The 15,153-nt window shown below is 39.9% G+C and overlaps 1 protein-coding gene across 1 annotated transcript in view; it reads left to right on the top strand.

Annotated features, from left to right (window-relative positions):
- Nucleotides 1-15,153, top strand: part of LOC112144862 (vesicle-fusing ATPase) — a gene marked incomplete at its 5' end in the record, with an annotated part of 59,502 nt that overhangs the window by 34,252 nt on the left and 10,097 nt on the right. Inside the window, 3 exon segments of the mRNA XM_024269705.1 lie at nt 3,530-3,664; nt 5,240-5,353; nt 7,709-7,764. Coding sequence (XP_024125473.1) covers nt 3,530-3,664; nt 5,240-5,353; nt 7,709-7,764 — 305 coding nt within the window.

Genomic DNA, 15,153 nt, shown 5'->3' on the forward strand with positions numbered 1-15,153 from the left:
TTATAGATGTCATAATCTACCTGTAGTTTAGATTTTCTCCATCTGCGTTCAGATTTCCGACATTCTCTTTTTCCGTTCTTTACCAGAAGGGGAGTTGCTTCATTTAGCCCAACATTATCATCCTGTTTTAGCCAGGTTTCTGTTAGAGCTATTAGGTTAAGTTTGTTATCATTAATCAATTCATTGAACAGGGATTTTGAGGAAATTCATCTAATGTTTAGTTGCCCACATTTAATGACATCACTATTTTTGTTTCTGTGACTCATTCCTTTCATTTGTCTTCCAGCACATAAGCTAACAAGAAAGGTCCAGTAGCATCAGAACAATAGGCTCTTTGGCATGTTGCACCTTTAGCAATGTGGACTCCATCCCGACATTTTTTATAAAACAAAACTTTACTCCAAAAGAAAAAATTCTGTTCTTAGAAAAGGAGCAATCACGATCACTATGTCCAGCGTGGAGATGCATCCTGCTCAGGTCTCCTTAATTTTATATTTGTCATATTTCCTCAAGACAATAATACAAAAGATCCTCAAATTGTATTCTTATTTTTCCCATCTGGGGTTAACTTCGGACAGCAAGAAAAAAGTTTTGGCATGTATTCATTATATCTATATTTCATGTATTTACATCAAGAAAATACAAAAAATAGAAATTTTATAAATCCTGTCAAAAAATGTGTTCCTGAGTTTGACGTCGCAGCCGCATGTGCTAAAAGGAATGGTGTCTGTGGAAATCTTACTTAGAATGTATGAAGACACAGAAGATGTTTATAAATCTGGTTTATTTATTGTGAAGAGGTCTACAAATATATTGAGAATCATGTCTTTATGTTTGAGTTTATATGGTTATTATTAAATGATTTTCCCGGTACAGGGGGCTCTGTCTGGATGACAGCCGCTCCCACGGTGTTTCTATGTCCCTGTGGCTGAGGTTGAAGGCTGACTGTCTCTTATTAACCCAAGGGGGCAAAAAAATAAAATAAGGAGACCTTTTTCCTTTTTTTTTTTCCTAATTTTTTAATGTCTCGATGAGGTGGCAGCCTCTGCAACCTGCAGCGGCTCTCCTTGTCGTAATATGGAATGAGTGAGCTCCGCTTTGGGAGCAAAAGTCACTGAAAACATCATTCTCAAAGCTGAGTTCCTGATTGGCAGATGTGACGCAGTGACCTGTCAAACTTCATGTATTTACATTTTTCTGCACCGCCCAATTCGCACCTCTCTGCTCAAATAGGGCTGGTGGCAGACCTTCATGCCGCGTCAGTCGCTCAAATTGCGCCGCAGGACTTCAATTTGCCTCAGAGCGCGCCTGTACCATTGATTAACATTGAATTGTGAATGCATCTTTAGTCGAAATAGATGCTAAGGTCTTTCAACAGTGGCCTTTAAGTTGTCCTTAGGTGAGGACCAAAACGTACAGAAAAATATGTCACAATAAAGAAAGCAAATTTTCAAGGTCAGCAGAAGTAGGTAAAAGGTGTAGCCAATTGACTTTTATGCTTTTCTATAAATTATATCTTTGAAAAACATCCATCCATGGAACCGGGTTGCAGGACAGCAGTCAAAGCCAAGATGCCCAGACTTCCCTCTCCCCAGCTGCTTCCTCTAGGTCAGGGATCAGCAACGTTTATGACATGAAGTGCCAATTCAAATTTTTCTCCTTAACAAATGCGCCATCACCAACTATAATGCAAACTCTGTTGTAATTCATTTTCCGGCTTATCCTGTCAGGGATCACCTGTGTGAATCAGCTTTCACTTATTCACACAGGTGGTTTGCCAGAGAGTTTTACTCTGGATCCTCTTCCCAACACAATCCTGTATTTTTAAGGCACAGAGAGATCTTATCCAAGGACCATCACTGGATTTTAGCACATTGCCCAGGAAACTGATCCCAGATCCTACACCAGCCAACTGAGTTATCCAGCCACCTTTAACGGTAATGCAAACTTTAATGCAAAAAAAATTTAAATAACATAACTGAAAAAACTGGAATTCACAAACAGCAGGTCAAAAAACGTTTTTTTTAAAACATATTAGCTCAAAATTGTGCATTCTTTATAATATTGCACAAAGAAAATAGTTAATAGTATTGTACTGTTTAAAAACCAAAAGTACTGCTTTTGTGGTATGTGATACCAACAGCAATATTTCTTAAAACTTCAAAACTATTCATAAAAGAAAATAAATAAAAAATAAGTGTATGCTTTTGTCTTTTTATTTTTGTTACATGATGAGACAGGACCTGAGTAAGTTGTCAGTCCACTCTGTGATGATGCTTTTATTATATGTAAAACTAAATGTTTTAACTTCTTTATTAGTTTGCTATTAATAGTGATTTAAATTTCCTGCAACATGACATCATCATTCTTCATTTCCACCTCCAGTAAATGCAGTGTTGATCAGCTTTGACTTTCATTTTAAAATGTGTTCACATTACATAATAACGTTTGGCAAAACAGAAAGTAAGTCTATCCGACCTTGTTTGGTTAATCATCGATCAATCTTTATTTATTAAAAGCACTTCTCATGTGTTACAGCTCAGAACGCTTTGCAATATAAACAAACACAAAATACAACAAAAGGAGAAAAATTCAAACCAACACTCATTTGCTTCTGGAATCACTTAAACCAGCAGCAGATCAACCACACATCATCACCACAGCACCCAGCGAATATAAACACCGACTTAACCAGCAAATTCCGGTACAGAAGATCTCCATATGGAAAAATAACTTCACTAATGTCAACGACGCCAAAAACACGACCATAAAAAAAAAGCTGTGCAGTCATAAACTTTTGCTTCACGCTCTTACCAGTCACGCACGCCCTCACGTTCCATCCACAGACACACGCTCAAATCACCACACCTGTCATCTCAACAGTTACAAACACAGGAATTACTCGAGCTTTTTAATTTTACCGCGACAAACTTGTTTTTTTCCTACAGTGCACATTAATTTAAACCATCCATTCATGAATGCTGACACGGAAGGTAATGTCTGTTGTGTGAAACAAATGTTTTCTTTTAAAAAAAGAAAAAAAAAATGCAGTATTTATATGGGTGGGCAGAGTCACAGTCATAGCGCTGCGTGAATGGACCCTTTCCTTGTGACGCCATGGAGTCTCACTTTTTACAAATCCAAAAATATAAACTGACGACAAGTGCTAATTGTTGTCACACCCCTGCATGCTACTGTCTTTTCCTCCGCGTGCCAGCTGTGGCACGCGTGCCCTAGGTTGCCGACCCCTGCTCTAGGTCATCTGGGGGGACCCTGAGGCATTCTCGGACTTTGAAAAACAATCTCTAAATATCAGAGATAAAATATTTAGCATTAATTTACAAATTAACGTTGTTGTTCCTGTGATCCCAAAAAGGATGTAGCAGGTGAAGTAAATTGATAGATGGAAGTTGTTATGGCCAATAGCTGTCCAAGTAAGGGGACTATGTGGAGTTAACAGACACTAACTGCCTTGTAGAAAAGGTCACAATAGAAACTAAATTAATGTCATGAAAAATCTGTTTTTTAGGGCCGAAAGCTACTCATCATTGGAACCACCAGCAGGAAAGATGTTCTGCAGGAGATGGAGATGCTGGACGCCTTCAGCACCACAATCCACATTCCCAATATATCCACTGGAGAGCAGCTGGTGGACGCCTTAGAGGTACAGTGCTGCACTATTGAAAAATCTTAATCCCCAGTTACTTTCTTCATTAACTATTAACAAGGCTTTATTTTAAAAGCTGAAAGTTTACATCAATAAATCTCTGTGGTCAGTCTTAGGGTGTATTTAGACTGGACACATTTGGTCTGCTTAACCCTCATGCTCTCTTATGGGGTCCAGATGACCCCCCCCCTCCCCCCCCTTATATTGAGGTGTTAGCCCTTCCATGACAAAGGTGGATAAGGTGGACAAGACTTCATGTCTGTCACTGGACACCGGTAAAGATCGACAATCATTAAAAAAAAAAAGTTCAGACTTGTGGAGTCCAGGTGACCCCACTTTTAATTTAAACAAGACAGGAGAGTGGAAGGGTTAAAGGGAACAAGAGTTAATTTCCCCCTAAAATGCAAAACAAACTTTCAGTCTAAATAGGCACAAACAAATCTAAGTCCAGGACCAGGAACCATTCTCTGACCCATCTTTCAAGGTGGTCTCAGTTAATTTCTATATTCCTCTCTCTGACTACGGTCCACTCCGAGACGGAAATAACTGAATTAAAAAGGGCCACCATAGCCAGTAGTCAAGTGAAATAAATCCGTTCGGAATGAGGCAATCAGAGGGCCGCAGACAAATGTAAAGCATTGATTTTCGTATTAGCAAAAGGACGCAATTGGTCCATCTAATTAGAGCGCTAATTTTAACGCCACTAAAAACATTTCTTGGTTTTTTGTTGTCTAAGCAGCATACGCGCAGAGAACTGCTGTGATGTCATTGCAGTTCCTTAATAGAATTCTTTTAAAAACAATGTCACAACACCACAACAAGGAGAAACAGAAACTCAATAAAATGTAGTTGGATGAATTTAGACTCATTAAAACAACTTTTAACATGATCCACATTAATTCTCACTTTTTTTCCCCAACAATCTATCTGTCTTAAACACTTATCTTCGCTGTCATCTTGCCAGTAACAGTCTTGCAGCATTCCTCTGCTATAACAAAGTAGCAGTAAAAAGTGTTGAACCTGGCCTTAATACAGACACTTAAAATAGGTCAGGCAAAATAAAAAGTTTAAATAAGTTAATACCCTGGCAAACCGCAGCACTTAGCACCTTCATCTTTCACTTTTTGTCTTGACCCACCCCCATCACTGCTGACCAGAAGAGAACTTTAGTCACATGGTTTTGTTTTTTAGACTTTGGTTCAAAACAGGAAAATCCGCTTGACAGCAGCCAGACTACAAACCAAACGCAAGTTTCAGGGCTCAATCCGGAACAAATAAGTGGACTCGATCCGAAACCAACAGAGGTTCCCAGTCTGAATACACCCTTTAACAACAGTTTGCTTCCAAATGTTTTAGTGACAGATTCTGAAAAAAAAAAAAAAAAATGTCTCCTATCTCAGATACTTTGATAAAAGATAAATTTGACAGGAAACTTACCTGAAGCTTTTGTCCTGTTTTTAGATTAAAAAGCTTAGCTAATTTGTTGAGATATACACAATTTAATTGAGCCACTTCAGCATATTTTTACGAGGTTACAAGGTTTTAAAAACACTATTTTCTACCTGTCTGCAGCTACTTGGGAGCTTTACAGATAAAGAAAGAGCCAGTATTGCACAGCAGCTCAAGGGCAAACGTGTCTGGATTGGCATCAAGAAGCTTCTTGTGCTCATAGAGATGTCTCTGCAGGTACAGAAAACACCAACACAACCTCAAACTGAGCTCATGTTATTGTGATTGAAGAGAAATGTGCAATGCTCTACATTTAAAATTTAACATTTTGCCTTTTTTAATACTGTTTCCATCACGTCCATGCCAAGAATTTCCCCCTGTGGGATTAATAAAGTAATCTTGAATTGTTATTTTAACATTGGTTCACCATTTCTCATTCAAACATTTTTTTTTTTTATGTCCTGGCCAGCGTCTGTGCAGTTCTTTTGTGTTGGGGGCAGTGCTCTATGATGTGCTTATAAGTTTTCGAAGTGCTGTTTACAAGGGTTCAGAGCTCCTCACCACCTGTGCTAGCTGATCTTCAAAACAGTTCATCATTCAAAGCTAAAACTAAATGAAGAGTTTTCCTGTCTTTCTCATCGCTACGCTGTCGCTTAAACGTTCTGTTAAACATTTTAATTGTTTGATTTCATCAGATAATGTAGTTGAATTCTGCAGACAATTAACTTTTCACTAATGTTCTGTAGACTGCAGAGCATTACCCTAGTGTACAGCTCCTTGTTCTTGTTAAACAATTTTAAAGAGTAATCTTACTTTTTTTTTACTTTTCGGCTGCTTGCTTTGGGGTACACATCAGCAAGTCAAGTCATTTGTCCCATCCAATCCCCTCCTATGCATCATCCTCACTCATATCAATCATCCTTATGTCCACCATCTCTTCATTCATGGACCCCTTCTTTGGTCTTTCTCTTTCCTGGTGGCTTCAACCTCAGCATCTTTTGACCATCATCATCACTTTTCCGCCTGTCAATGTATTTGCTTCCCTGCATTTATCTACAAAACATCTACCACGAGCTGTTCCTCTGAGGAATTCATTCCTGTTCTAATCCATCAGGCCCAGATATAGCCAGCATCACTATAGAGTGCAGATAGAACATTGGGGGGGACTGAATCTTTAAGGTGACTTACCCCTCTGAGTACCTAAAATGCACTGAAAGCTATGGTATCATCATATTGATTCCTCTATGAACATATATATCATTCCCTTTGATTAGTCATTTTACTGTAGTTATATGTTGGATGCCCCAGCTCTGATCTGGCACAAACCTTACACTGGTTTGTGTCCGGTTGCGGCTCCATCTACATACATATATTTACTTTTTCTTTTCTTTTACTTATATGTGTCTGTCTTTCCCTTTTTCTTATCTTTCATTTTATCTGCTGTACATTAAATAGGAGACAGAGCAGAAAGCACTCTGTCTATTTTTCTTGAAATATTTTTCACATTTTTAAATGGGCTATCATGATTGAGGGGGCAACCACAGCATTTGGAGCGGCATTGGTCCTCCCTTTCCCATGCCAATACCCGGCCTTTCTATCCATCCTGGTCACTCACTCCTAAAGAGAACCTCAACATCATCAACTCTGATACCTCCAGCTCTGCCTCCTGTCTGCATTAGTCCCAAAATCAACAACATGGCTGTTCTCACCACAGTCTTCTACACCTTTCCTTTCATTACTGATGACACTTTGGTCATACATCACACCTGAAACTTTTTTTCCACCTGTTCCAACCGACTTGCCTCTTCACCTTATTTTGTTCTTTCTGTTGTTCTGCACTGATGATCCAAAGTACTTTAGGTCCTCCACCTTTTTTCACTTCTGCTCACTGTGACCTCACCATTACTCTTCAGTCTCTCTTATTCATACTTAGTTACTTGGTCTTGCTGCAAATGACCTTCAATCCTCTCCTTTCCAGATCAAACCTCCACCTCTCTAGACACTCCTCCGCCTGCTCCCTGCTCTCACTATTCAGCAAACATTTCAATGTGGGTCCCATATGGTTTACCTTTGGGCGAAATTGGTGGGCCCCACCTGTGTTTGTCGACACTGGCTTGAGTCGGCACTCTTTTCTGGCCCTCTGGGCAGCAGAGCTTGCTAACTTGATATGCTATCCGCCAGGGAGCTTGTTAGCTCTCTACGCTGTCCACCTGGCGGCTGGTTAGCGTAAGGACCCATACGACTGAGTTCCCACCTAAGCCAGTGTGGGTAAACACAGATGAGGCCACCATGTAACCCACAGACAAACCCATCTGGGGCCCACCAATTTAGGCCAAAGGTAAACCATATGGGGCCCACATTGAAATGTTCACTGGGTAGAGATCACAATGTCGTCTGAAAATATAATGGTCCACAGAGATTCCTATCCAACCTCGGCCATCACCTCAACAAACAAGGAGTTCAAAGCTCATCCTTCCTGCAGTTCCACCTTCACCTTGAACTCCTCTGCTACACCTTCAGAACATCTCACCACTCTCTTTTTCAATGGCATACTAACATGTCTAATTTTCCCAATTTGTGTTTGATCTTTAGATGGATCCAGATTACAGAGTGACCAAGTTTCTATCTTTGCTTAGAGAAGAAGGGGCGTAAGTACAGTTATTTACCTTTTGTTCTAAAAGTAAAACTGATGTTTTGTTTTTTTTTAGTCTTTAAATTAAACCTTCCATAATCTGTTATTTGATATTTTAAAATGTTTTAAACACATGTTTTACTTTTAATATTTAAGCTTCTTAGGGTGCAGAACAAACAAAACAATCTGTAGCCTTTTTTGTATAGTAATTAACCTGGATGGTTATTTTGCAATTACCAGGCTTAACGAAGGCGATCAAATCCGAATTTAAGTTGTTGCTGCACCCCCTTGCTGGTAAGGGTTACAAATAGTCATGTGATTGTAGCTAAGAGATCATTTAGCCTATCCCCTATCAATTAGAAAGCTTAGAGCCTTCAATTAGATGTCCTGTTTAATGTTAGACTAGTTGTAGCTGTAACTTCAGTTTCTGCTTTGCATTTGCTCCAACTCAAATATATTCTTTGAAACTTCTGAGAAATTAGTCAAAAACCAAGCCATCAAAACAACAGCTACATTTGAAAACACTGGTTGAATTACAAAGCAATCAAATTAATAATATGAAGAGAAAATAGAATCCTTATAATTTGTGCGTGTGTGACTCTTAAATTGTAAGTCATACAGTATATTTTGTGCATAAGTACAAAAATTACAAAATCCCAAAACACACAAAACACAATTTACACATGCACAACTTAAAATTACAACAGCTTGAAACTAACTACACGCACAAATCTTTAAAAATCATGCACAAATTGCCTGTCACACACACACAAACCACATTTAGAATCAAGAATCTTTTTTGTCCTTATGCATTGCACACGGAATTTGTTTTTCAGCAGCTCTTTAAAAATAATACAAAACAACAAGAAAGGTAGAGAAAAATGGAACATTGCACAAACAATTAAAGTACAGCAGGAACATGTCTCATGTACGCACAAATCTGATGTGAGACCCTTTTCATGTCTCCAAGATTATGCCTGCTAGAATACTAGGTCATCGGTTTTCTTTTAGCTGCTTTAAACTGTGAGTATTATTTGGTGAAACTTGACATTGTCCCACTGTCTCAAACAGATATAACTGCTATGAGTTTCTCAGCTCGGCTCTCTGGGACAAGTAGGCAGTTGAAGAGTTTGACTAAGATTAAGATTAAGAAACCTTTATTAGTCCCACAGCGAGGAAATTGCAATATGCAACAGCACAGTTACAGTCAGAATAAGTGAGAAAAGATCAAATAAAATATACATTATAAAGAGCTAAAACTATGACATACCCTAAACATTATAAAAAGAGCTAAGCAGTAAAATACAATATACAAAAGAGTAATGAATAATATATAGCATATTGACAGTTATTGCACAGTTTTGTGTAGGTTTATAAAGATATACATTGCTATTGCATAGTTAAGTGTAGGTATGTAGGTATATACAGATATTGCACAGTCAAGTGGTCAATAATCAAAAAGTAATAAATATAGTTGTACACAGAGATATTGCACATGATCAGAATTGTTGGTTGTACAGTCTGACAGCCACAGGAAGGAAAGATCTTCTGAATCTCTCCTTCACACACCGAGGGTGGAGCAGCCTTCCACTGAAGCTGCTCTCCAGGGCAGACAGAGTGTCCTGCAGGGGGTGGGACTCATTGTCCAGCATGGACGTCGGTCTCTGCAGGACCCTCCTGTCACCCACCTCCCGCACTGAGTCCAGAGAGCAGCCCAGGACAGAGCTGGACTTCCTGATGACTCTGTCCAGCTTCTTCCTGTCCCTCTCTGTGATGCTGCTGTTCCAGCAGACCACACCGTACAGGATGACTGATGACACCACAGAGTCGTAGAAGGTCTTCAGGAGTGGCCCTCTCACTCCAAAGGACCGCAGTCTCCTCAGGAGGTAGAGCCTGCTCTGACCCTTCCTGTACAGTGCGTCTGTGTTGTGAGTCCAGTCCAGTTTGTTGTTGAGGTGAACACCCAGGTACTTGTAGGAGTCCACCTGCTCAATGTCCATTCCCTGGATGTTCACCGGTGGAGGGGTAGCAGAATGTTGTCTGCAGAAATCCACCACCATCTCCTTGGTTTTCCCTGCGTTGATCAGGAGGTGGTTTAGCTGACACCAGTCCACAAAGTTCTGCGTCAGTACTCTGTACTCCACGTCGTTGTCGTCCCTGATGAGACCGACGATCGCAGTGTTGTCAGAGAACTTCTGCAGCACGCAGCCGTCCGTGTTGTGTCTGAAGTCAGCCGTGTAGAGGGTGAAGAGGAAGGGGGACAGGACTGTTCCCCGAAGGACACCTGTGCTGCCGGTGACCAGGTTCGACACGCAGTTCGGGGCTCTCACAAACAGGGATCGGTTTGTGAGGTAGTCCGGTAGTCCTGGATCCATCCTTTTTTCTTTTTTTTTTTTTTAAGCTTGTCCTGTCCAACAGCTGAGCAAACAGATGCGGGCTGAGAGCCTTTAGTGTTGGACAGATTTTACTGTCACAACATGGATTTATTGAGTATAAACCGCTGTTGTATTTAATGCTAAACTTTATTTATATTGATTATGTTTTGTTTTTGTTTTGTTGGATGGGATGGAAAAGAAGAAGGGGGAGGGGGGTTAGAGAAAAAAAGAAGATGGTAATAGAGGGAAACAACATCATAAAACATCCAGGTCTAAATAGTTAACTAGAATGGGCGGGGCCTGTCTACACACACACTCTGTAGTTACAAACACACCTGTTGGTTGAGACTATCTCAACCAACAGTTGCAAACTGCAGGGGGTCCATGGAGGGCCCCACTGTGGAGCGAAGGTGACTCAGGACCAGCCTCTCCAGTGTCTTCATCAGGTGGGATGTCAAAGCCACCGGTCTGTAGCTGCTCAGGTCTTTGGGGTGCAGTGTTTTGGGCACTGGTACCACACAGGAGGTCTTCCAGAGCTGTGGTACAACCCCCAGCTTGAGGCTCAGGTTGTAGACGTGCTCCATAACTCCACACAGTTCGTCTGCGCAGAATTTAAGGAGCCTGAAGCTGATCCCATCAGGCCCAGCTGATTTCCATGCCTTTGTCTTCCTCAGTTCAGTTCTCAACTGGATTGCTGTGAAGGACAGGGGTGGGGGTGGGGGCTTAGAGAGCAGTGACTGTAAAAATACTGGACTTCTGGAGCCATGAGGTCCCCCATTTGGAAATGCATTACCACCACTCCTCGTGAAAGTAGACCACCGCTTTCACCGTCACTTCCTGAAATGGCTATAGCTATATTGCAAACGTCTGCAACCCATCGCCAGCGATTGGTCTGAGTCTCTGTGAGTCATAGCTGACTCATGAATCTATAGGAAGTACTGTCGCCAATCTGGAGTGAGTTTATTGTGAGTTCTCTCCTCTTTCCACGCCTCTACCACGAGACTGCGGGATGTAAACAGCTTCCATTTTAATGCAGAGAATTGTACAAGTCATTGTTGAAGTCTTTGAGGGAGAACCATTCCAACATTTGATTCTGTCAGCGGTCCTTTGGGATTTACTTACATTTATTCCTTTTTGTCGAGATAAAAGGAGCATTTGGGTGACGCCGCTGCAGAGCGGCGCACGGCCCCCCCTCGCGCCCCGCAGCAGCAGCTTGTTACTTCACATGCGCTTCCACGTTACAGTCTGATCAGATGCACGTGAGAAGTGCGTTCAGCGGTATTTAAAATAAATAACCATCCTAACAAGTGAACAGCTGGATCTTTTTTCTGTTTGAAAATACGACCAGGTCCTTTCAAGTTTGTCTCGCGCTCCTCAGACGTCTGCGTCTAATTCAGGCTGAAGCTGGAAAAGTGCGGAGAAGATGAAACTTTGGTTGGTGATTTTATGGAGGAGCTGTACCATTCCGTATGATACGCAACTTATAATTTATAAGCTACAATCAAAACAGTGAAAAAAAGAAAAACGAACGTTAAACAAACAAAAAAGTCCAAAGCACATAACCTCAGAGTGAAATCTATTTCTACAGAGTAAATCCTCATCTAAAAATGTCGACAGCATGCTCCTCTTGTTGTTTTAAACTGCTGCATCGGTACATTCCATTGAGGAAAACAACAGTAGGACAATGATTGGTACATTGTTGAATTGTAAAGTAGGTGTTAAAAGGTCTTCACGGACCCATTGATGAAGTCTGCTCCCATTGGCTACCCGCCATCTGTCAATCAAACCCCCCAGACGTTCGACGTCAGACCCACAAACGCTTATTGAGCCATCTGATTGGTCAATTTATAACTCTAATAACTTGTGATAATGGACAAAAATCTTTAAAAAAAAATTAGGATTAGAAAAAAGAAGTTAAGCAGAAAGCAGCAGAGGAAGAATGATTATTCTGACATATAAAATGACTGAGAAATAACTGTCTGTTTCTCAATGGAAGTCAATAGGACTTTGGCCTTTTTGGAACCCAGTGGTACTTCCTATATGGAACACGGAAGGAGGGGGGTTTGCTCTGTCCAGTTCTTATATACAGTCAATGGCTGGATGTCAGCTCGGACGAGGAAGTGAAGAGCTTCATGGACCAAACTTTCATTGATTTACAATCCTTTCCAACTGCGGTCAAATGAGCCACCGTTCACATTTCCATGGTCACATCAAGAAGCTCCGTGCAGTCTGGTTACGTATTAACAATTCATTAATTAAAACAGACCGTTTCTGCGACAATTTGATTGACATTTATTTATTTATTTATTTATTTATTTAAATTTACTCTATTCCCTACCTTTGTGTGGCAACATGTCGACGTGAGTTTGTGTTTGTCTGTGTTTGTGGAGAGGTGGGGGGTTTGAGCACATTGTTAAGCTCCTACAATGTTTCCTGTTCTTTGTTTTTTAAAATGCGATAGTTTTTATGTCAAGCACTTTGATTGAAATTTATTTTTCTGGAAAGGTGCTATACAAATAAAGTTTGATTTGATTTGATTTGACAGCGTTATAAAAGGAGAAATACTCAGAAATGCAAAAACAAAATGATTTCTTAAATTTTTTCTTTTTCGTAACAAAAATTCTACACGTACATGTTAAAAACTCACAAAACAGGATTTTCATCAGAGGGGGACTTCAAAGAAACGTTCAAAAAACAGTCCCTTTTTATTTACTTTTTAAAGGCCAGCCTGTAGATTAATTTTATCCTGAAAATAATCACAGGAAGGAATAGTTCAAATTCAGATTTCCTACCAATAATTGAGTTTGAATTATTTTTTAAAATATCAATTAAAGCTTAATTTGACATGTTAAAGTAAACATGTTAAAGTCTATTATAGATTCAATTTAATTATTGATCTGCCAGTGTATGTACAAAAAGTGTGTATGTGTACTTTGAATGATGTTACTAATGTAAAAGCTAAACCAAAGCTCTGCAATTCCCTTTGTAGTCATTAGGTCATTTATTTATAACATTTAGCTTAAATATTTAAATATACAAAATAAACAAACCCTAACAGTGTTATGTTTTTCAAAAGACCCTTTTCACGTGACGTGCAGTTGCTCCCGCCTCACATTGTTTTGAACAGCAAACTCTGTTTAAGCCAATTTTATATAAAAAATAAAAGGTAACCTAACCAATTGTAACCGACATTTGTACAATATTTATTTCATAAATGTCCTACCTGGTTGAATTCGTTTCCTCCTCTTAGATCGTTCATAAATCAGAGTTCAAATGTCAGTAATCCTGTCTACAGTCAGAACAGCAGATCAGCTGATCCACAAATTCCTCTGGATGATATTAAACAATTCGTGGATTATTTCTCTCTGACAACCCGGTTAAAGTTAGACAAAGGTTACAAGAACTTCAGTGAATGCTGCTTGTTTAATTATAAAGCTAATTATAATTTTATTCTTTTACTCCGTTCTAATGCTAGCGCTAGCATTAGCTTTGGCTATGAGACATGGAGCTGCAGAAAATATTTTCTCACCAGTTAAAAGTTGTCTAAATTTCCATTCTCACATAATCCTTGTAAACAGAGTAAAAGTTAGACAATTCTAGCGTGTCTGACATGAAAGTCAAACTTATTAATAGGGATGTCCCGATCTAATCACGTGACCGGAAATCGGGGCCGATCACGTGGTTGAGGACTCTATCGAAATCGGACTACTTTGTCCGATCAGGATCGGATATTTCATTTATTCTCATTATGATCAGGGCTTTATATTTCATCTTATCATTATGGATAAATACTCCACTAGAAATCTGCATGTCATGAACCGATCACAAAATGTCATCACCAGAAAACGCAGCATAAGACGGCACCATCTCAAGCAGAAGGCTAACGTAAACAAAGCTAGCTAGAAAGCTAACTTCCGGTGTAGGTAGCATATGTGCTCGGCCTGTCAGATCGGCTCGGGGGCTTGCAACTAGTGATGACGTCACACAACTGTAACAAACGAGTTGGCTAATTTGCAGTTTTTCTGTACTGAAACTGATGTTTACAATAAAGTTTTTTTTTTTAAAAAGAAAGGAAAAAGTGTTGTGATCTGCTCGCGCTATTATTTATTATTTTGGCATTGACGGCTCCTTCACTAACGTCTGCTCTCCTCATTGTTTGTGTAACGGAGCAGAAAGTGAGCGCTGCATATTCTAGCGGGACTTCATCCGGTCCGTGCGACCAGTTCAACATTGACAGGATGTATTTAGAAAAAAATTCGTGCGAATAACAACTTTCTTGGTTTTTTTTTTATGTGCGACCAACAACAAGCTAACATGCTACTCGCTAGCACCCACTTTACCTAGGACTTCATGCTTCCCAGCCTGATTTCTTTCTATTAAAATAACAATCATTATCCTGTGATGATTCCTCTCCATCGGATTATTTCGTTGTCAAGGTTTTTGTGATTCTTAACGTATTTGCTTGGACCTCCTCATTTTTTTCCTCGGGAATAATCCGTGCATTGTTATGGCGGAAGTGTGTCATTCCCCGTGTCACGTGACAGTGGTCTAATGGTCCGGACCAATCACAATCTTACACGTCATCTATGCGCCAGCCCCCGAGCCGATCTGACAGGCCGAGCACATATGTTACCTACACCGGGACCAACGACTCTTTTAAAAACGCTTTAAACTGACGGCAAGTGTCTCTTTTGGTTTGTCCTAACACAAACAACAACCTCTAACCTTTTTCAACAGAAAAAGTTTTTGTTTTATTTTAATGTGAAGCTCTTTGTGCTTCAGGCAGACGGCTACACAGCAGCTGCTAACTGCTACATGCTAGCGCCGTGATTTAACTCCTTAGGACCCGAGCTGTCCTTTGATATGCCTGTTTGATTCATCTGACAGAGAAATAACAGTTAAGAAAATTAACTACTGTGGTAATAAAACCAAAATGTGATGTCTTAAGAACTTAAACAAGAAGCACATAATCTTAAAAGTAACTAAATAAATAAAACTAATACATTAAAACTAGGGGTGTTGCGGATCAC

This window comes from Oryzias melastigma, linkage group LG5, assembly GCF_002922805.2.
Source record: "Oryzias melastigma strain HK-1 linkage group LG5, ASM292280v2, whole genome shotgun sequence".
Classification (NCBI taxonomy): domain Eukaryota; kingdom Metazoa; phylum Chordata; class Actinopteri; order Beloniformes; family Adrianichthyidae; genus Oryzias; species Oryzias melastigma.